Raw genomic sequence first — 24,954 nt, forward strand, 5'->3', positions numbered from 1 at the left:
TCTATTTAACCAAAAAAAGTGACGTTTATCAATTATTATTTTGTCCTTAGGCTATAACTTAAATTTGACTTTAAATTGGACATCAAGAGCTACTAAGATATTCATATATACAAATTTTTAGCTCATTTTTTTATTAGTTTAGCATTATAAATATATCTTTTTATTGCAAACGAACCAAGTAGCCCAACAATTTATAGCGGCAAAATTATTTCCATTTAACTTAATTAATTTACAACCACTTCTGGCATTCGCCGTCCTTTCTGCCTTTCCGTTAAATTGTCCACATGTTCTTCCCGACCGCTTTCAAGCGAAACGTTCAAATAAGATTTCGTTTTGTTGTTTTCATTAAAACAATGACTTCATTGCCTTAATTGATTTTTCTGTGAATGCCAGTTACGCATTCGGCTTTTCCAATAGCTGTTTTAGATTTGCGCTTCTGTTGATGAACAATAACACAGAACCAATAAGAAATTTATTATTAATTATTAATTAAATTTTATGAAATTTTGTTACTTTCGTAGAGCTAAGGCAATAAAGCTGATATACAGAGTGTAAATTGTGACTGCGAAGACAATTTTTCTTAATATGAATTAATATTATTAATATTAATTAATTATTTTAAATTAATTAGTTATTATTAATTTTTTTAATATTAGCTATACTTTCATTTTACTGATAATTTTTTATTACAAAAATGGACGATCAATGACCTACAGACTATTTGCCTTTTTTTATTTATCAATTTTTTCAATATTTCCTTACAAGGACAAAAATGAAAAATTTTAGTTTTTAGTGAACGTTTTTATTAGTAGAAGTAGAAGAGCAACTAAGATTCAAATAAAGAAGACAATTAAACGCTGGAAACATGCCTTATCGGAATATGGAAGAAGTTTATAATAATCATAACTAAATATAATCAAAAGCATTTCCGACATAGTATGAAAAATGTCTCTTTTCTTCCAATTTCGGTAAAACTTTCAAGTCTGACGGGATCAGTAGTTTTCCATAATTTTTCGAATTTGAAGAAGTGACACAATGGAGTTCTTGGAAAATATCCCATATTTTACCTGCATAAAAAAGACAACATTTTTGATCTAGTGATATTCTGCGAACTATGTGCAAGTAACTGCGAAACTGTTTTATTTTTTATATATATCCCTATTATTTGGAGCTTATGGGACCAGTCATAAGGCAGCATACTCAAGCAAGGTTTTGGAAATACCTCAGTGTATTTTCACTTAAATATTAAAATTCAACTGAACTAAACTGAACAACGATAACCCTCTAAGCTACAGCATAAAACAATTGGGCTTCTCTAATTCCAGACAGCTATTATAAATTAAAACATTTGAATCAAAATAAAGAATTTTTCTCTAATGATATAGTTCGAAATTGATGATTCTATTATTGAATCCTTTAAACTATCGCCTATTGTACCCCACTCTTCCAACGAGCTCGAAAGAGCTTGACTTGATTCAGAAGTTGTCTTGCATTCTACGTAAGCTCGAAGTAACTGGCTTATTCTCGAACTAATATCAAATATTTTGCAAACCCATAGAGCAGGAAGCTATGTAGTGCTCGGGTGCAGGTTGAACAATATTATATCAAAGCCAAGAACAGTCTGACAGTATAGTTATTTTTCTTACACGATACAAGTACTTAACCAGCTATAATATTCTGTAATAGAAAATTACAATATACAGGAATTTTAAGTCCCATAATAAAAGTAGATCACTAATAAGGAATAAACAATGACAGGATTTTTTTTTATTCATTAAGTGAATAAATATTTAGTTTTAAATAAGTATAATAAAATTAAAAATATTGCATTAGGGTCACAAGTGTAATTCGTTAAAATACCTGCCTACGCTAGGAACCATTGATTGTTTACCCCTAGATTGTTTTAATGTGTGCAATTCGGCGACGATTTCTATTATTCCGATAAAAGGAATGATTTAGGATAAACAATATTCTGGCGCTGAGTAAATATGTACTGACGATTAAATAGGCGATCTTGTTACCCTCCCGTTTTTATCAATTTTAGGCTGTTAAAAAAAGGTTAATAGCGTTGTTTTTAAAGTCACGCTGAAGATAACGCCGACGCGATAAGACAAATTAAAACAGCTATTAAATGCAACTAAGTGTAGTATGATATAACTTTTCTGATTGAAATTTTTATTGAATTTTTGAATTTATCATCCGCAAATGTTGATGCAAGCGATCACTGTTCGAAATGAAAAGAGATTTGCTTTTGAAAGTTATTTAGAACAATTGGTAGTCTTAAACACTTTACACAGAATAAAGTTGTTTTCCCGGAAGAATTCTGATTGATTTACCACGAGCTTACCTTTTTAAAGTATAAACAAAATATATAACTTAAATTTGACAATATTAGCTAGCAACTTTGTATTACGCCGATCATATAGCGAGAAAATTAATTATATAATGAATGGTATTTCTCGAGCTAATTTGAAAAATACCCAAACCAACGTTAATCCGCATGTTACAGAGCTCAATAAACATACAATTAATGTAGGTGAATCTATTTTTTTAGAACTTTAGAAATTGTTAGTTAAGCTTACAATATAAAACTAAAATGTGAGTAATAGAAAAAAAGAATAAAACAAGAAATAAAAGAAGAAAAAGAACCTTATATCAAACACATACCTATTATTATTTAAATAAATTCATTTATATAAAAAAAAATTATAACAAAAGAAGAACGCGAAAAATATGTATCGATTACAGTTCAGCTACGAGCAAGCTCTTTGAATGTAGTAGGAGGTAAAATTTTAGTACTAAGCAACGCATCCCTAATTCCCTCTGTCCTGTAAGGTATTTTAGAATGGTTCAATTTTCATATTATCGGGTTAATTTTCTATTAGTAATTTAATAGTGGAACTTAAATTTGAGTATTCTCATAACTTTAGAATTTATAAGGTAAAACGGAAAACTAGGGGAATAAATCCAAAACATATCGTCCCTGACTATTACAGAAGTAATGAAAACTACACCAGCAGTTATATAGAAACGGTGTTAAGATAAGCGTGTGATGTTTAAATTTCAACAAAATATCTTTCACGTAAAAAACCATCTCTATATAAACCTACATAATTCATGATAGATTCAAGAAGCGTATGTGTTTTTGATTTTTGTGTTTTATAAATATTTTTAATCACCGTTTTGAAATTCTAATAGTCTAATAATACCCAGCGAATTTAAGATACACTGTAGAGAGTATTATTACAAAAGTGGAGAAAAATTCTATATGTGCTTATTTTCTGAAAAAAGCACATATTGTAAAAGTTATTTATTTTTATCTTTATTGCGTACCAAACGATCATTTCTAAGATATAACTACTTACAAAATACTTATTGACTAAACTCTTTAGTCGGTAAACTTACTGGCCAAGCCAAACTTATTGTAAATATTCAAAATGTTGACACATGGGACAAGTTAAAGGACTCCCTCCGATGTAATTTTGCCCATCAAAGAGATGAAGCTTGTTTGAACCAAGGTTTAATTATGATGAAACAAATTCCCAACGAAAAACCATCTCAGTTTTATGACCCAATATTACAAATTTTAAATTTGTTATGTTCTTATATAGATTGTCATGAAACCACTTATGCATCTAAAACTTTAACACGAAATCTCTACAATAGTCTTGCTTTAAAAACGTTTTTATCAGGGTTAAAAGAACCTCTTGGCACTACAATCAGATGTATGCTGCCAAATAACATAACGCAGTCTTTGCAATTTGTAACCCAAGAATTTAACATTCATCATCTTCAAAACCAATACAAATCAAGTACTCCGATTGATAGAAATATTCCCAGTTTTAAACCGATTCAAACAAATTTCCCAATGTATCCATTTCAGCCAAATCACGGTATGCTCAGACTACAAAATGTCAATGCACAAAACTCATATGGTTTTCCTAGACTACCAAGTTTTAACATGCGCACACTGCGTAGTATATTTAAACCTAAGTTTCGTTCACAACCCATCAATATAAGGTCCAATTTTAATAGAAATCCACAAAAAATATTTTACTAATTCTCAAGTATTCGGTAAACCTAAGAATCAAACAAATATGTTTAAACACTTTCCACCACCCACACTTATGTCGGGAATAGAGTTAACAATATATAAACCTTTACCTAGTACCTCAAAACAAAAATTACAATTCACCAAAGTTCACGATAGAAGAAGTTTATAATGCCGAAACCGAAAACATGGACCAACAAAACCAAATTTTATATATAATCAAAATTACCAGGATACACCTACCTATCACCTATCATTATTATGCAGGTAATGCATCCTATAATTATGATACTGAAAATTGTTTTTATTTACCCTACTACGATGAACAAGAACAGACTTGTGGGGAACAACAACCTGAAAACGAAAATTTTCGGGAAATGCCTTCGAACAATCACAAGACGTAACACCTCAAATTATATCTTTTAATTTGTCAAATCTAAGCGAGCTATCATATATTATTTTTCCAAAAAGTAATATAAAAATTTAAATTGATTCTCATTTATTGATCCCAATATTGTACAAAAATTATATCCTAATAATGTAATAAATGATCCTTTTGTAGTATCTGCTGTATTTCAAAAATTAGCATATCGATACGGTCCAATGATCCCAGCTTCTAAAATTTTCAAATTACCCGAAGCTAAGTGTTTGAAATTTTATTTATTCAAATTTCATAACATATTCGACGATCTTTTAGTTCTCGACAATATTAAATTGCAATTTCAAAAAACGCAATCCGAACTTAACTGCATAAAAATTCCTACGCGAGTCGATCAAGTCGGGAGAATTAAAACGTCAGTAACACACGGTGAGATTCTTATTACACATCAAAAGTATCATAACTGCGAAATTTCAGATTGTTTATCAGTTTGTAGACATTATTTTGCTTTGACGACAGTTTTAAATAACACTTGCATACCTGTTACATTAGATTTTTCACAACCTATTACTGTTGAAAAATTTAACTGTAAAGAATTGAAAAAAATTGATTTAAATTGTTTTAATAACGGAAAAGAATTGCCTAATTTAGATTTTTCCAAATTTCGAACTGATCATCTTAATTCCGAAGAAAAATATAAAATTTTGAATTTGATTAAACAATATACCGATATATTTTGTAATGAAGACGAACCATTAACTTTAACTAGTAAAATGAAACACCCAATAAGAAACTCGCATGAGGTGCCTGTCTAATCAAAATCATACAAATACCCATTTATATATAAACAAAAAGTAGAACGCCGAATTAATAAAATGTTGTAGCAGAAAATTATTAGACCGAGCTGTTCACCCTGAAAAGGACAATCCCGAAGAAAACGGACGCATCCGGAGTAAAGAAATGGACCGTAGTAGTAGATTTTAGAGGAGTTAATGCAAAAACATTCGACGACAGATATCCCCTTCCGAACAATAATGACGTCCTGGACAAATTAGGAAAATGCCAGTACTTTACAACATTGGAGTTAGCGAGTGGATTTCATCAATTCCAAATGCACGAAGACGACATAGAGAAGACAGCCTTTCAAAGGGTAATGGTAACATCCTTCGTGGAATTCAAAACGAAAAATGTCTTGTCTACCTAGATAATATTATAGTGTTCTCAAAATCACTACAAGAACATCTAAAGAGATTAAAAAGCGTTTTCCAACGATTACGAGAATCTAACTGCAAAGTACAGCTGGATAACTCGGAGTTCTTACGGAAAGAAGTCCCTTTAAAGAAATGAAGACGTCAATGTACCTATGTCCGCAAGGAAATGTTAAAGAACTTGGACCGAAGAGTTTTTGCAAAGTTCAGTTACTCCAATCATCAAAACCAACTTCCTGCGAACAGATTTACGTCAATGTAAGTAGACCAATAATGAACCGAGTGGATAATTCCAACATATGGCTATTGATTTTGCCTAAAAGCAAGCTCGCAAAGTTAAACTGGGAAGGCCAAGAAGAGCACCAGAAGTTAGAAGGGAGTTAGTTGCTAACCTTGCCAACCGGATGTCAAATGAAAATCGACGACACAACTACTGTGAACTTCAAGAAAGGAATTACCAAAACCCAACCTATTATTTTTCCCGCTTTTGATTATACGCCCCCGAATCTGCCTGTCCTTAACTTAAGTTTTCATCTACAAGAAATTAAGTTAGACGAGTTGAATCATATCGAGATTAAGATATTGGAAGCTGATCCTGATCGATTTCCTAATTATTTGTCGAAAATACATAGCATATGGACTATTTTTGTATATGTTGTTTTAGTTGTAGCTTCTGTTTGTGTAGCCTACAAGTATTTGGTCACCAGAGGATGTTTCTAAGCGAAGAAAATGTAAAAAGAAAGTCCGACAATTGAACTACCCCTAACCAGATGTAGTTAACTCTAAGGGGGGAGGAGTTATGTTACCATACATCTTGTGACCCTGCTGAGTGCGCAAGACTCGCAACATATAACGATGGGCAAGATGCGCAGCAGTCAGCCAGTTGAAAATATTTATGTTGTAATCTTGTAAACTTGTAATTCGAAAATAAAGTTATTTTTTAAAAATCGCCAACCACGGTCTAGTTAGTTAATTTACGTAGTATGTTTACTATTGCACTCTACTTCAGTACGGCACTTAACAGCAAAGTAGCATCAACCCAAGTAATTTTAACTTTTTCGTTCAATTTCTTTTAAATATTTGAGTACAAGTGGTATAAATAATTTAGGTTAGTAACAAAGTATTTTGTTGCGAAAGTAGTGCAGTAGATAAAAACTATAAATGTCAGCATATTTTATATTTAATGTTGTATTTAAATATAAACAAATTTGTTAAATTTTGATTCTTGATAAAAGTCGCGCAGACGGAATTTGTAAAAATTGTTATTGTTATTGTAATTTTGGGGTAAAGTTCAACAACGATTTTAGTTCAACACGTGAAGGAACCACATTCTCTGTATGGTGTCTTGATTGGCGAGTATTTATTCTATTGCTAATAGATTTTTAATATTTTTGAAAAGGTAGTCCTTACCTGGTCAATATTGCATTTATAATCGCAGGCATATTCATAATGGCCGACGTCGGTTCGATTCTGAAAAAAAAAAGAAGAATTATTCATCGCCATGATATCATATATAATATATGGTGTTAATTGTTGCAGTTTTTTAAGGTTTTTTGTTTCTAAAGCAAAAGTCGCACCTTAAATTGTTGCTTTTTTTGTTAGTGGTATTTATGCGTTTAGTACAAATTTTTATGACCAGCGACAAAAGTATGCGAATGGGTCAAGTTAGCTTCAACCTCATTCTCAACAAATTTTTGTTTATGCAGGCCTCCGTTTATATTATGCTAATAGTTTGACATTGTCCTCCTGTCATTCATTCTCGACAAGTTAAAGCTTTTTGTTGTAATGTACATAATAAATTGTGTGTATTTGTGGTGTGTACCAGATTCTTTCGTACATGTAAGCAAAAACCCGCATTACATATTAACTGAACTTTTAAACTACAAGAAAAATGAAATAATTCTAATAAGTCTACCTTTTTTTTACCTACTCTTTTGGTGTTACTTTAAAAAAAATTGCTACCCGTAACCCAAATAGTGGTAATCACATTTAATTATTTATAGAAAAACGCACCGAAAGTCACTTGCCATAAGTTAGTGGTGGCGTTTCGAATCCGAATTCGAGTAACTGAAACTAGGGCAAAATTCTATATCGACGAACTCGATAATATTCCCTTGACTAATGTAGAAATGATCTTTATGAAGAATATAATTTGTCGGCGAGGTGAGCACTAAAATATCGAGGACTTAACCCCATTAAAGATTTTGGGAGACATATATTGCAGTTCTCAGAACATAAAAAGAATAGTTTTGTTTTGAAAATCTCGCACAAAATTTTCTGCAATTTTTATTGTTAAAAACTTAATCATTATTGTTGCAAATTTTTCAAATTACTTCTTGTGTATTTTAGACTTTGAAAGTAAATATAGGTTACATGTTTCGTCACACAGACCGGTTATTAATGTTGAATGTTAAGCATAAATTTGAATTCTGGGGGTGCATAAACAATAGTTTGTTGGTACATTTTACAAATAACTACAGATTTACCTATTTTATTGTTGTTGATTAGTTTACTAAAATATTGTCAACACAACTTTGATATCGAAAACGTCATTATTTTAAATAGGGTATCTACTTTAGTATCATACTAGCTATCCTTCACAACTACCACAATCCGTAATAAAAGAAAACAAAAAAAGGGCAATTAACATAGAAATTTGAAATAACGGATTTCGTCGATGTCAAATTTTTTAGTCTAATTAAGTGTTAATAATTGTGGCCAACTAACCGGAATCTTGAAGGGTAGAATTGAAATGAAAATTTAAATGGGATAAAACTAATTATAGATATATATATATCATCGAATACTAAGAACTTAGTTTTGGTTAGTTTTGTAGGGTTGGTGTGTATAACCCTGTGCGTGTAAGTATCTCTTCAACAATATTTAATGTTAAAAAAGAATGCCAACTAAGGAAGTTTCATGCACAGTAAGTATCCCACAATTTATTATTTACAAAGTGTGTTGAAAATGCAACTAAACTTTGCAAAATTTACAACATGGGTAAGGGATATTCAATTAATGTAGAATCCGAATTAGCTTGAACCCATCTAGAGGGTGCTTTTATATTTAATGAAGAACGACGCTGATTCATTCACACCGGAAAAAAGGAATTAAATTTTTTCTACGTAAAATCTGTAGTCTTGATCAACGTCGATATGTCAAGCCTTTTGCGATGATGAATTTAATATTTTTATAAGTAAGCAAAATTTTGAAGTCAAGTTTCAATTTCAATATTTTACATATCCTTGACGTCTAAAGTCTATTTCTGGATCTTCTTTCGACTGATTTATTGTTGCTTACCATTTTTTTGAAAATCTGTTGGCGTGTTTATTTCGAAAACTTCTTCTCATTCTAACCCATTTCATCAGTTTTGGATTCCACTTCGCTCCCTAAGGAGGTAAGATGTTAAGTGGTTAAAAATAACAAGAAAATCCAAAAATCCACCCATTTTATTTTTTTATTTGTGGCGTTACTTGTTGCTCTAAAGGCATGGGACACTCTGTATAATGACCAAAAGAGTACCCCCAACGTACGTCAGTCAGATTCCGTGAAGTAATGTTATCGGAACCACCTGACTGGCACTATTTACGCTCGGCTGAATAACGTGCAACTTCCTCTCGAACCCACCCTTCCGCTATAGTGGAATTTAAAACGTTAAATCTCGTTCCGTCGTATAAATCCGCCTTTTTGACCGGGTTCTAAAGAACAATAACGAAAATAACCGGCGTGACGTAAATAACTGCCACTTCCTCCGTTTAGGAATTGTCGATGACGCATGCCTGGATATCAACAAGAATTGCATCGATACAAATATTGAATTACCGTACAGGTTTTGATGTTGCGGTTCCCGGTTACTGTTTTTACAAAAACACAATGAAATTTTTATACCGGAAATTCAAGGAATGCTCTTGCACTTACTGATTATTTTAGTTTTTATTGAGTGATTCAGGGCTGCTGGAAGATTAGACGCAACATAAATTTACTACATGTTCGATTGACATTTTCATGGTATATTATTTGAAGGGGTTTTTAAAAAATGAAATTTTCATTATTTTTGTTTCCATCGGAATAATTGCACCCTGCGTATTACAAAGTGAACTTGTCTACACAAAACAATTGCATGAGACTTTCGTAAACTATACGCAAAATAAAAATTTAATTTGAGCTACGTGTTGAACAAAAAATAGGCAAAATAATTCATGTTATACAAAAATTAATTGCAGATCGGAAAATTCAGTAATATACCGGTTGTCCCATTAAAAATATCAAAGTTTTCGGAACTTTTTCACAGAAGTAGCCCCGTTGCATCCTATATGTTAGATCTACTGATCGCTCTAGCTTATGTAAACTATAAACATTTCAGAACGGTTCTACTTCATGTTTACCAAAAACCTCAACCCTGCCATATGTCATCAGTGTTTTATCATAATTTGAATCACAAACAAATATGTTAATCGTCCATAACGTTGGGTTCGGCAGGGTTCATATTAACAAATTTCGCATGTAGCAAACAATATGCGGGGCATGCGTTTAGGCTTACTTGTAGGCACAATGCTTCGCTTACGTCAAGGTTTCGTACTACCCTTGTGCTGTGCATACATTTTAAATAAATTTAAGTTTACATATATATATATATATATATATATATATATATATATATATATATATATATATATATATATATATATATATATATATATATATATATATATATATATATATATATATATATATATATATATATATATATATATATATATATATATATATATATATATATATATATATATATGATGACACTATATTCCGGGATATCATCCGTTCGCTCGTTGAACTCCGACTGGAATCCTGCAAATCTTGCATCCGACTGGAATCCTGCAGACGTTTCGCCAAAATCTCACTTGGCATCTTCAATGCTCGCGCTCCGAAAACACTTCGAACACGGAGCGCGAGCATTGAAGATGCCAAGTGAGATTTTGGCGAAACGTCTGCAGGATTCCAGTCGGATGCAAGATTTGCAGGATTCCAGTCGGAGTTCAACGAGCGAACGGATGATATCCCGGAATATAGTGTCATCACATTTTTCCATCCGTGAATCAATACGTGAGAATATATATATATATATATATATATATATATATATATATATATATATATATATATATATATAGATCCCGCTATAGAGGTACCTTGCTAGCGTCCAATATACACGGGAAAACTTTTACATTCCAGCATCCTAGCGTCCGTATGTATATTTTTCATTTATTGGGCAGATTTCTGAGCGTCCGAGCAACGTTGCCCGATTGATTGTGTATTAATGTACATATAAATAGGTATGGTCTTTAGAACACTCTTCTCCTTTTTAACATGACGGTTCACAGTAGAGAGGGTATAAGGCGATTCATATTTTCGCTATATTTTGAAAAATACTTTGTTGCTAACTGTTTTATTTTCTATTTTATTATATATGTTTTTGGTAGATTTATTAGTTTTTAAAGCTGTTTGCTAAACTTAATTTATTTGTGTAGATGTTTTCTTTAATACGTCGCCCGATTTCGGAAAGTAATTCTTTGATTGATTTTAAGGCAATATGTTTGCCAGAAATATTGCACTTGTATCTACGTTAGTCAGGCGCTGGTTGGACCTAAACCGAACCAATAACTTAATAATTGAAAGCAAATATTATTAATTTTTCAAAGAAACTTTCACAGGCTACTGTAATACTTTTTACAAAACTTCGGGATTCCGTCTGTGTCGGTTTTTGCTGAGTTGAACTTCATGACGTTTCGCCAATCATCGTATTGGCTTGTTCAGGGCTTGACTGAAACTGACTGGCATTTTACTTTGTAAGTGCTTATATATTGTTTGGTTGTTTATAGATTTCAATAAACTCTCGGATTTTTCGTTTGTAGAAGAATTGATTACATGCAAGAATTTTAGTTTTATAGAAAAAAATTTTATGCCTGGTTCCCTGATTATGTTCGGCAACAGCTGATGAGTTTATTTGTTTTACTCGTAAGGCTCTTTCGTGTTCTTTGAGCCTAGTTCGGTTTCTCCACTGTATTCTTTGCCGCATAGGCACGGAATGCTGTAAACTCCTGGCATCTCAAATGGAATTTTATCTTTGACGGACAGAAGATGTCAAGAGATTTTGGACAAGTGGTAAATCTGATTTTGAAGTTACACTTCTTTAGAACTTTTGATGTGTGGTCAGTGATATTTTGAATGTAAGAAAGGACCACAGTGCCAAGTGTAGGATTGCTTTCGGCCTCATTGCTATTGGAAGTTTGTGGTGAAGTGTTTTTTTTTTGCTCGAACGCTTAATATTTTTAATGTGGAAATTATTAGAGAGAGAGTGTTTTAATTCTGGGTTCAGTGATTCGGGCTGATATAGTTTTACGGCTCTGTAAACAAGAGCAGTGTTGAGAGTTTCAGGAATAGGAATTTTGGTAAAGAGGGATTCTTCGTCCAAAACAACTAGAATATCTTGTGTATCTGATGTAATTAACTGAATAATTAAAAAAGCATCAAACATCATTTCAGATATACATTAAAATCCGAAAATATGGAACCAACCTTAATCGAAAAATGCTTGTCTGAAACATATTTCTCTTATAACGGTCAAATTTTTGAACAAACGTCGCTATGCGTTCACCACCATCACCAGTCATCGCGAATATATTTGCGGAAGCTTTGAGAAGAAAGTTCTCGACACCTTTCATCTAAAACCAAAATTATGGAAACGCTACGTCGATGATACTTTTGTTGTTTCGCCTTATGGTCAAGAAACCCTGGTAGATTTTCTTAGACATTTAATTTTTATACACCCTAAAATACGTTTTACCATGGAGTTGGAAATTAATAATAACCTACCATTCTTAGATATTCTTATCAATAGAAAATCAGACCCAACATTGGGTCATTGTATTTACAGAAAACCTACGCACACCGACCGATACCTTAATGCATGGTGCATGCATGCATGAACTTTCAGTAGTTCAAAATTTGGTAAAAAATTCATAACAAACCAGCAAAGTTACAAATATGTAAATTTAGTGATTCAGAATCAGACGCATCGGCCTCAGACTTATTAAATTATAATTCACAAAAACAAAATAAATTTCTTAATTCAAAGAACACGGTAAGTTGTTTTAATGTTTTTTTTTCATAGTTTACATCACCTTACAATCCGTTTTATAACATCATTTATTATTGTTTTGTTACTTTTAAGATAAGAACTTCCGAAGGGGTTTAAAAGTGCAGTAGCAACCGTATTTCAAAAACTGTGGCGTAAAAACTTTTGAAATTTAATATGTTAGCTTTCTATTTTAAATGAAAATAATATGTTTTTGTTTGTAATTTTTAAAAATTAAAAAGAACGTATCTTTTAATTTAAAATAAAGTTCACACACATCACAATCCGGTCCAAAAGTCATCGGTTGTCCACTCTCTTGTTTACAGAACCGTAAAACTATCTCAGCCCGAGTCACTGAACCCAGAATTAAAACATCTTATTTCTGCTCTTCTCTCTCTAATAATTTCCACATTAAAAACATTAAGCGTTCGATCAAAAAATACACTTCAAAATGCGAGCCAGTTTCAGTCAAGCTCTGAAGAAGCCAACAGGATGATTAACGAAACGTCAGCAAGTTCGACTCAGCAAAAACCGGTACCAAATTAAGAAAAACTGGTAATTTAGAAATTAATGTAATTTTCAATTATTTTCTTTTACGAGGCCAACTGAGGCATCATATTACTGTGTTGTGTGTGTTTAATGTTGGTCTAAAATGGGCCGATGTTAGTTATTTGGAATATTTAGAAGGAATAATTAGAAGTTACTATTTTATAAATATAAATATATATAAAGAACACAGACAACTGCGATGAGAATTACTAGTCAAAAAAACATTTTCTTCAGAAAGCTATTTACAAATCTTCTAGATTCCTTCTGCGTCGTTTGTTTATAAATAAAGCTAGCTGATGTTTCGCCAATCATCCTGATGGCTTCTTCAGAGCTTAAGTGAAGCTAGCTCAGATTCTATTCTGAACCCACTGATATACTGTTTGAGAGAGACGGAGCTAAAAGGGAGACATGAACATTGTCTCGGATTTCCATATTGTTGAAAGACAGAGTCGCAGTTAAGAATGTTTGGTTGTTTAGAGCTTTCTATGGATTCTCGAATATTTTCGGGTAGAAGAATTGATCACATTGATTAATTTTTAATTTGATCGAATGAGATTTCGGTTTTATTATTGTTCTCGGCAACTGCTTATGACTTTATTTGTCATAGTCGTATATTTTTTGTTCTGTTTCTCTGGTTAGTTTTGACATAGCTCTTTCAGATATATTGCAATTCGGGAATCTGGAATCAAACCTATTCAACCGAATTGAAAAATACTTGTCTGAAACATATTTTTTGTAACGGTGAAATTTATGAACAGGACCATCTCTGAGATCTCCAGGATGGTTGGCGAAACATCAGCAAGTTCGATTTATCAACCACCGACGCAGGTAGAATGCAGAATATTTGTAAATAGTCTTACATTATTCTGTGAAAGTTTCCTTTTAAAAAAAATCTTTAGAAATCTTTTGCTAGACAAATTTGATAAACGCCAGATTAATTTATTTGGGCACGAACGGAGCGAGTGCTTAATAAATGAGTGACTGAAGAAGTTTACAAGGTGTTGCATACTATACGCGTACCTTGACCATCAGAATTGACAAACCAAAGAACTGGCAATATATCACCGGAAATATCTGCAGTGGCCCGCAGCCTTACGTAACGTCTTTAAGCCACACTGTAAAATGGGTATTTTAGAGCAGGAATTTGAAAGGAGGATTTTTTTAAATCAATTTGGGAAAAAAATTTAGATGGTATCCAAAGAACTAAAGAGACACTTTTTATCCAGATACAAAAGTTTATAGAGAATATGTCTAAAATCACCTAAAAAGATACTTTAGTTCAGAGGTTTATACACTAGTTATGTACTTTGAGAGTATATTTAGAAAAACATTGTTAGGATTTAAGTTTACGTACATTAAAAAAAGTGGTGGTGACACATTATTGTACTTTTCATCCCTCTCATTCCTTGTATAACTTTATTTTTATTTATATCTTAGGGCACAATGAAGAAAAATAACTATTAAAAAGAACACTTTTATCCAATAACTTTTATCAAAGTTCATTTCAAAATAATAATTTTTAATCAAATATAGAAATGTTACTTTTCACATTTATTTTGGTTTGATTAAAAGCAAAAGTGAAGAACTTAAATGGTTCAATAAAATAGTTTAAAATAGTTCTTATATGTTGCCGACTTTAATAGGCGACATATTAATATTAATATTAATATAATATTATTAGACGATAAAATCAAAATGCTTTATTACCCGATTATTTAGGTAAGTATTAAGCAAATGATATTTTAATTTGCAAATTCCAACAACTTCTTTTCCTATTGCATTAGACAACCATTTATATTCAATATTTCTATAATATAAATATTTATATTCGATATTTTGAATATTTCGAACACCCCTCTAAATAGTATTTAGCAGAAATTATCGGAAGAAAGTAATAAATCTAAAAATGTACCTAAAAATTAAAAAAGATTCAGAAGTTATTGCATAATATTCGCATATAAAAAAACAAAACTTGTTGGTGCCACTTTGTTTAATTAAAACATTATTTTAATAATGTTGCTTCATGGAGGTGAAGATTATATAATGCAATAATAATGAAATAATCGAAAAATAGCAATTTGTGCAACAAAATAAAAAATATATAATTTTTTTTAAGTGATCGAGGATGGCTCGGTTGGTAAGTCGTTGGACCTGCCAACTCGATTTGCAGCAGAGGTTGTTGGTTCGATTCCCGATTGGGTGTTGTTATTGAGTTTGTTGTCCGACTTTAACGACTGACTTCAATCTAAGTAAGGACAGACGCGAGCTCATTGAATTAATGAAAAAAAAATGCAACGAACGGAAAAGTAGTTGAAAAAAGAATAACTTTATGCAATGAGCGGATTTTCTAAGAACGAAGAGAGCAAGCGAAACAAAAGAGTTTCGCGACTTGTGTCACACAATATTGTTTTAAATTCTAATATCATATAAAGAGTACGGCATTGGCAACAGGATATAAATATGATTTTTGTAAATTTTGAATTCTTCACCACACATTTCAAGAATAAACTTTTATTAATTATTTAATTTTTTAATAGAAAAAAATTCTGGTGTATTTGTGTTACGTTTGCGATAATTCCAACTTAGCCTACTTCCCAATTTGTGGTAAAAGAAATAAAATTCTCTATTCCCACCGTCTCTACATGCTCGAACTATGGAGCGCCAATCGAGTTCATTCAATATGAAAAACAAAACTAGGCGATGCAGAGCCGTTACCCCACAATTTCGCGCCAGTCTGCAAAAGTTAATAGTTACAGTGTTGCCACGTAACAAAGGCGCAGAGGACGCCTGGAAATCGACGAGCTGAAAGTAGAATATATCTTGTAAAATACTCAGAGACTGGGTCTCGCGCCTCTACCGGGTATAGAGTTGAACTATCAATATACAAGAAACTTCAGTTTACTATGATCGTAGCGTCCTTCTGAAAATTTTAATTTAGACTACTTAGATCTTGTGTATACCGTTTCTGTAGCGCTGCATCCGGGCGTCCATATATGGACGCCCGGTTGTAGACGGACGCTCGGAAAATAGCAAATGGTTAATGTACGGACGCCTGGAGGATAGTGGGATATATGTCGATAGCGATATAAAATATAATCGATATCATTGAATCATTGTTAGTATTTCATTTCAAAACATTTCGAAAGTATTTTTGAAAATTATGGAAAATTGCTCCAAATTTAACAATTGTCAAAAATGATTTTTTAGTTGTACTTACTGCTGTTGGCAATTGTTTAGCTTGACAGTTCAACTTTTTTGTGAATAAAACAAAAATATGTTATATATCCATTGTCATATCAGCGGGCTTTTTTCTACGATCGCGCAAAAATTGACAGCGACAGCGACAAATTTAGTTTATTATGTTGAGTTATAATTTTATAACACCTTGCATATGTTACTTTTGCACTACAGCACATAAAATAAAATTGATTCGATAATGATCTAGCTAGTTCCTAGGATAGCAATTATTTTTTATGGCTAGATCAAACTTTTCCGCCTCCTGTTCGTACCGTTTAACAGGCAATGGAAATATTTTTGATTCGAATCAACCCGATACAGAAGGACTTGCAAAATTCCGAAGCTGTTAAATATTGCGATAAGTATGCTTTTTAACCGCGACGCGATAAGGTTTTCAAGGTTCGCTGGAAACACGATATTTATAGGTAATTAATTTAAATAAAAATAACATGGTGTTTGTGACGCACTACGAAGCGTATTGTTTTTTTATAACAGCGTAAATAAAAAAAATATATTGCTCTTGCTCATAATAAATTGTAATTCCATTTAAGCTTCGTGGAGGATGCATAGATTTACGATCAACAATTAGATTTATCTCTACCAACTGAAGCAGACAAGCATCCTTATGTACTTGCGCTATGTTTGGTTGTTGAGGAAGAAAATAGAAATTCCGAAAATACCAACAGGAATAATTAATTATTATTAAATAGTGCTTCTGTGACATTTTGTGCAATTTCCAACCACCTGCAAAATGCCTTTTTTGATATGCTCAATTTTGTTTAACTGCTCTATACCATGTATATATACAGCTCGCAACCAAAACGGAGCTACGAGAATCGTTAACTGACGACATTTCAGTGCCTATCAATATGCCGTATATAATTGAGAGCAGAATAGATTTTGATTTTTTTTTTTCATAGGTTCGAAGAACACCCGAATTGATGGCAAATAGGGTCCTTCTAAAGCTTAAAAGCGAAAAGACAATATACTAGCTTGCCATCTTGATATATTTCTCCATCTTGTGATTTTTATGAGTGTATGAAAATTATTACGAAAAACGAAGTAAAGTATGTAATATAATGGATATAATTTAATGGCCATATTAACATATGGATTCACATATTTACTAAAATTATTTATTGTGACGATAGATGGTTCCATAACGAGGGTGTTGGGATCGGCATTTGAGAGGAACGTCAACAAAGACCGAAATAAAGTTTGATATAAAAATAATTCATTAATACATTGGTACAAAATAAATATTAATATTTTAGAGAGAAAATGGGGCCCTGGGATTGCACCTCGATTCGAAATTTATATTCTCAGATCATTTGCAAAAAGCTATAAGCAAAACCCTTAAAATTCTGGATTTTTTTATCAGAAATTGCAGGGAGCCGTATACAGATTTCATTTGAATGCATATACCATCTCTTCGGTAAAGAAATTTACAACAATATATATGTATATAAGATTATAAACGTCCATATTGATCATGCCTTACTTCTTACTAACAATTTATTTTTCTTTGTCCCTAGGCAAAACCTAGGTACAACAGAAATGAAATAGCTTCTATTAGCCAATATATAGCCAAAACTAATGTTTTTTTTCTCCAATGTATAGACTGAATGATTTTTCGGAAAATAACATGTGTTTAGTAAAAATTTGGAAGCGGTGTTTTTTTTATTGTATTAACGTATATGTTTATCTAGAAAAATATTAATCCTTAATATTAATCGCAGTGAAAATAGCTTAAGATTTTTTTATATTTCTTGCTTTTGGTAGGTATTGCTTGGGATAAGATTTGCAGCGTAACGATAGAATGACTATAGTTTATTGAGCTTCGAGTAATATTATTAACATTTTTAAGATTTTTGGTTAGTGGTACTTGATAATTTGTACCGTTGATCAATAAATGTATCTATAAATAAATAAAGAAATAAATGTTCCAAGCATATTTTCAGCGGAAGTGCATGACTATATGCTCTGAGCAAGGTATGCTTGGATGATGAGGAAAAGTTGACATCCTGAAGCTTGAAAAATTGACGAACATATCCTCCCACGCAATTTTCAGTGTGCTGAAAGTCGACAAGATGGCCACACACATGAATTCTACCTAACCTACTCATTGAGACGAGTATAAAAATGGACTGTTATCTTTTAAGTACAAATTAAATTTAAGACCTTACACGTTTGAATAGTTTTCATTTGAACAGCGATAATTAGATCGATTTCTGTTTTTTTGTTTTTAAATAGGCATGAGGATTTAATTATTTACGGACTTGCTCAAAATCAGTTCCAGCGACTATTCATTAATTTAAATTGCGGAAGCTTCGAATCTATGATAAAGTCGAATAGTAATAATTTATTGTTTCTTTTTTAATCAGATAAATGTCTTATAGTATACGTATCGGAATTCTTTGTACACAACTATAATGTTACATTAATTGAAACATTTTTGCTTAAAAGGGATTCTCGTTTCATAGTCATACACGATTCGTGTGTAAATTGAGTTGGCCATAGGCCATTAACCGTCAAATATTTATTTAACAAATCTTGATCTTTTGTTTCGTGTTCCAAGTGGCGAATATTTATAAAATATTGAAGTATGTTATGCTCGAGAGTTAAGAAAGGGAGCGATTAGAAATTTGCTATTCGGCAGTATAATCGATTCTATATTATAGCAAATTGTTCGCATTCGGCATTGCCAGAGCTACTCCAAACACCGTATCAATTTTGGAACACCCTATTATACCTTATTAACCTTTCAAAACTAACCTACATCTATCAAATATATCATTTATGGTTTGGAAAGAAAAATACTTGCAGGATGTTGTATTGAAAAAGGTATTTTTATCAATAATACATTTCAAAAAATCATATATTTACGTTGAAAAGTTTTATTTGCATGGTGATTTTTTAAAAAATGTTAATATATATTTTTTCCAAATACTATATGACATTAGTATGAACATCAACATAAGTTTGTTAGGATTTTGTGCTGGATCCGAATTTAAATGTGAGGTGCTAAATTGGTTTTCGTGAGACAAATGCCTAATTTGAAGTTAGTCCTCCTCCATAACTTTTGAGTTGAGTTTGAAGTTGTCGAAGGCTAAATCTGCAAAGTTTAAATAATATTAAAAAAGGCGTAACTTTTACTCTTTCGATTCCACAATTAGGTTGACCGCTATTGATAAAGTTATAGAAGAAGTAAAAAGTATTTCCTCACGCTTCCTACAGGCCTATTTTGTTTTTTCTTCCACTCGAGAGTGTTAAGCTCTAATTTCCTACAAGCATTCGAAATTATGTTCAGTAACGATTTGAAATTATATTTAGCAAAATATAGTAATATGATCATCACATTTTTGAAAGTTAATAAATACACCTGAATCAAAATTGGTTTTCTGTTTACCATTGGCACATAATCCGTTTATGCTTTCACTCTATTTGAAAAATATTCGCTGAAAAATTTAACACGAATTTGCCGCATCGCAATGTTATTTTCGAGAAAATTACAGAGTTACCTTGAAATATGCATCCTAATTATTTATACACCGAATATATTGTTAGATATATACAACTGCTTGTGCCAGTGGAAGGTGTACTTTGACTGGTTTGTATTACTTCATATTTTTTTACCAAAAATCTATCTTGATATTAAGACTAAATTTAATTTTGTCATGTTACAAAAGAGCTGAAAATTATTTGAAACTCATTTGGCAACAATTTTTAATGCCGTTTAGTTAATTTAAGTTATAGTGACAGTTATTTAAGAAAGTTATAAACTGGGAATAATAATGGTGATGAATATTTAATCAAAGTTGACCCAGCTCACTCATACAATGTATGTATGTATGTCTTCCTTATTTATTATTATTTAAAAAAAAATATTTCAATAAGAGTTCCCTAAAATAAATTTTGTAGGACGTTTCATAAAAGCGTTGCAATACAAAAATATTTCTTTGGCATAATAAAAGAAATGTTGATTGCTTTTGATATTTGATTTGATTTAATATATATTTTTTAAAACATGCTAAACCTTAAACCTTACCATAGTCATTACTAAGAGTTTAGTAAAAAATTTTAACTTAAATTTTCTCTCACTCGGGCTCACTAGATAGCGATAAGTATATTTTTTAAATCAAAATGAATATTATGGAAACATTTATATTAATTGGTGGAGTGACAATAGCTAACTAAAAACTAGTATACATATACATGATTCACGACGAATAGAGAAGGCTTTAGTACTACTTTGGACAAAACAAGAAATTATTTGGTGTTTATTCTTAAAACGGTTATAAATTAGGGAGACATAGTAATTTGACACACTATTAAGCTACCGAGTAAATTAACCAAAAGGGTCTTAATGGTTGCGTTATTAAAATCTAAAAATGTTCTCGAATAATCCCTAGACGTAGAATACGGCTTTGTAACAGTTAACCACTTGAGGGCGGCAGGTACTCGTATGTCAAACGACGCTGGAGTGGTGGTACTTGTCTATCATCATCAACGCCGCAATTTATCTTTCAAATTTAATTACGGTGGCTGGCACGATTACAGACTAGCCTAAAACAGAAGGCCTCTGAACGTTTCCAAATATCGGCCTGTTTTTGATAACTTTGTTTACAGTGGAACGCAAAATGTGTAAACAGAATGGTGTATTTTAAACATAACAAATTAAATATTTTTTGAGCTTCTTGGCTAAAGCGAGAACGAAAATCGTAAATTGTTTTTCTGCAACAACGTGTAAAATGCACGAAACGGTCGTGAAATTATGCTGTAACAACAATTCATTCAAGTTGTTTAGTGACAATTTTCATTTGGCGCGTTTATTAATAAAAGAGTGTATATCCTTCATTCTCCAATAGAGATACATTTATTAAACAATTATTAACAAAACACTTTAACTCGATGTTAATGGGCGACCTTAAAACCGTTTTAGCTTTCATTGTAATTTATCGTGTTAGTCAACTCCTGTGCCAATCGCTTTAAACGCGAAAAGTGGGCCTAAAATTTGGGCATTCCACTGCAGATCAATGCGTTGAATAGAAAATTTGAAAGTGTACTCGAAGTAGATATCGTAGTTTCAGTTCTTTTAACTTATTTATTATGTTATTTATAGGCGATGGTCATCGGTCAGTAACTTGATAATCTTCAAATACATTTTAATGTGTTTTATGGCGTTTAGCGCTTATCTAAAACTTACTAAAAACGTAATACGAGTGCAAATCAATTAGTTTAATCGATTCATAGTTTTTTGTGAACATCTAATCTTAAAAATATGTTAGATTTGGAATTTTGGAAGTGCGGCGAGAGCACCTGCTTAAAAAATTAAAATTTCAGAGACAATACTACTGAAGTTTGTATATATATATATATATATATATATATATATATATATATATATATATATATATATATATATATATATATATATATATATATATATGCAACCAATTTCATAACATTTTCTTAGGTTCATTGGCACCTAAGACATTAAAGGGAAACTAGAAAAATAATTATGAAGTTAATTAAAAAAATATTACACTCTGTAATTGCGTTAATTTTAAGTTTTCGAAAAAATACTATAAGATCTATATTCTACTAGATTTTGCTTTAAGCTATCTTAAGAGTTGATTCACACGTGTCTTTAGAGAGTTGCTTATTACATGTATACAAACTAATTTTTGTGTTCAATTAAAACCGAGGTTGAAATTAGTGAACAAAATCGCATTTCGGATTCATTTTTTCCTAACAAATTTTCTTCTTCTTTCTTCTTAATTGAAAATGTCAGTTTTTAAGATGTTTTTTTAAATTGGCATTGGCATGATTCTAGCCATTTTCGCTGTGACCATTTTTATATTATTAAAAAACGCCAATAAGAAAAATGTTTGGATATTTGCAGTGTTCTATTTAATGAATATAATTATTTGTTGCGATCGTATTTAACAAACACCGCGAGTATGGAACAACTCGCCTTAACAGATTTTATTAGTTTATTTTTGCAGTTGGTTTCGGTGCTTGAAATAAACCACGATTATTTATATTATTCACAACACTTTGAATATCTACACACGTTTGCCGCTGTTTGGCTTACATGCTGATTCATTCGAGAACTATTCAAAGTGTCTTCTGGATCTCATTTCATCTCATCCTGAGCTGTTTGCCGTTTTGCGATTCCTAACTTAACCTTGTAGATGGTTTGTTTGGCTCAACCAGGTTATGAGTACTTCTGGCTAGTCCTGGTCGGGATGATTGAAACAGATGCCAAAAAAAATTACACTAACATGTGACTTCAAGATTGATTTTATATTAAGAATTACATTATTAGCAAAACGTAGTTATGCTTAATCCGGCCACAAATTTTCTTTCCCGGTTAATTCCAAAATCAGACTTGCATAAAAGCGATTTCATACTTAATTGAGGAACTCTGCGTAGTTGACTACGGAAGTGCCATTGCGGGCATCGTAATCTAAAATGAATATTTTCAACATCCCAACACAACGCTAAAAATTAGGTTGTTGATATAAGCACTGTTATTCTTTCAAACTAAAATATTTTCAGCAATGCGACATTATAATTTCCTTTTTGTTGCCATAACAGTATTAACCGCAATGTTTGACCTTTCGGCAAGACAAAGTCACACCACACATCGCTACACTTATTAAAATCATTCTCCGATAAACTAATATACCTAACACTTCTTTTAACTATTAACTTTTTAAGAATCGCTTTGAATACTCGTAGATTTGTTTATATTTACATTTATCCCAACTACTTCCTAAAATATATATTTACACGTACCGGGTGTAATTTCAATGTCATACATCATATATGTTTCTGCAGCTAAATGATTAGGAGTTGAAAATAAAACAAAATTCCTGTAAAAATCTTCTGCCAGTTTTGAGTCGAGTTACAACTGGATGGAGCTCCGATAAGTACTGTGGAAGTAACAACAGAGTTAGGAACTTAAGGTGACGTTAAATTATTCCATTTACCTATATACTTTTGTTAGCTATGGGTCAAATGTAAGTCAAATTTTGTGAACCTTGTTGGTATCTAGTTTTTCAATATATTAAATGACCCGGCAAAACGAAGAAATAATTAACTTTTGTTTTGGGAAAATTACCATGCAGTCAGCGAACATGCTGGAATGTCCAATTTGCTGATGCTGATGTGAACTTCACAATTTTTTCTCTGGCTAATCTTATGCCGGACCGCTTCCTCCACAGCGGATATAAAGTTTTAAGTTCCTTTGAGTGTAAGTATGTTTGATGAGCGTCTTAATACTTTCATTTCCAACGGATGGCGCCAAAGCAATAAAGGAGCCTAACCGGTACCTAGTCAGTTCAATGAATCCTAACTTTATAATGTGACATTATTTTTGTAGGTACTTGGTAATGTATTATGATGGACTTAGGCACAGGTGGTGTTCACGCTTTGCTGCCGACGACGTCGATAGACCAAAATATAAAGCACGCAACATACACCTGTAGCTCGAATGTATGGCGCTCAATATCATTGACTCAGATATCATCGATTTAGACTTATAGTGCTCTCAACATTTTGTTGTTTCCTACCTGCAAGGGGCAATGTTGAACGCACTGTAGTTCAACCTTTGACTTGACGTCCTCGTAAACATAATCGATGTTCCCAAGAATACTTTTCACAAAACAGATCACTAGGACAACGCAAATCCTGTAAATCTTGTTCATTTTCCAGCGAAAATGTGATTTCGCTAACCGAAAAACATCTCGTTAACCGTCAGTTTAAACCGGGCTTGAAAAGAGCGCGCTAATTTAACAGCTGCCCACAACGTAGTTAAAGAATTGACTGAGGCGCGTTCCGCGGTGTCGACGAGAGTAGGAGAACGCGAAGAGTTAGGGACCGCCCCCACTGTACTTACCGCGACAAGTGCATAACATACAAAAAGTAATTACGTTGTCAAACAATGCTTATAACCACTTCCTCCGTTTTGGGGCAATTAGATGGGACGAGGGCCGGTACTTTTTGAGGGTGTTGCCGCGAATTGAAACGGCTAGACCAACCCCTTGTCTTTTAAACGTCGTGAGAAGCGTCATTTGCAAAATATAATATGCACGATGTTTTTTGCTCCGCTAATTTCTAGGGCTTCTGAAAACGCTTCCTTCAGAAGGCTCTGTAAAAAAATCTTGCATTATTATTATCTAAGATAGTTGGTTCTCATATATGAAAATTACTTAAAATAATTTATGAATTGGGCAGCCATTTTTTTTTACTTTAAATACATTTTTTATGAAAACCTGTTTAGTTTTGTTTAGTTTCAAAAATATTTTATTTGTTCAAAAAAAGTTTGGGGATCCCCTCAAGCGAAGGTCACATCCAAAAATTTTTAATTTTTTCTGCAGTATAATCT

General features: G+C 32.0%; 1 protein-coding gene across 2 annotated transcripts in view; it reads right to left on the minus strand.

Moving 5' to 3' along the window:
- Positions 1-24,404, minus strand: part of LOC132700530 (proto-oncogene tyrosine-protein kinase ROS) — a 61,270-nt gene extending 36,866 nt beyond the window's left edge. Inside the window, exons 1-2 of one of the 2 annotated variants that reach the window (XM_060667909.1) lie at positions 24,140-24,404; positions 7,049-7,108 (exon numbers count right to left, since the gene is read on the minus strand). In XM_060667909.1, the coding sequence (XP_060523892.1) occupies positions 7,049-7,108; positions 24,140-24,274 (195 nt within the window). In that variant the 5' untranslated portion in view covers positions 24,275-24,404. The remainder of the gene's footprint in view (positions 1-7,048; positions 7,109-24,139) is intronic. The other variant, XM_060667910.1, reaches the window with a different exon arrangement.
- Positions 24,405-24,954: the final 550 nt, after the last annotated feature.

Source organism: Cylas formicarius, unplaced genomic scaffold (assembly GCF_029955315.1).
Source record: "Cylas formicarius isolate icCylForm1 unplaced genomic scaffold, icCylForm1.1 PGA_scaffold_4__25_contigs__length_36172078, whole genome shotgun sequence".
In the NCBI taxonomy this organism is placed as follows: Eukaryota; Metazoa; Arthropoda; class Insecta; order Coleoptera; family Brentidae; genus Cylas; species Cylas formicarius.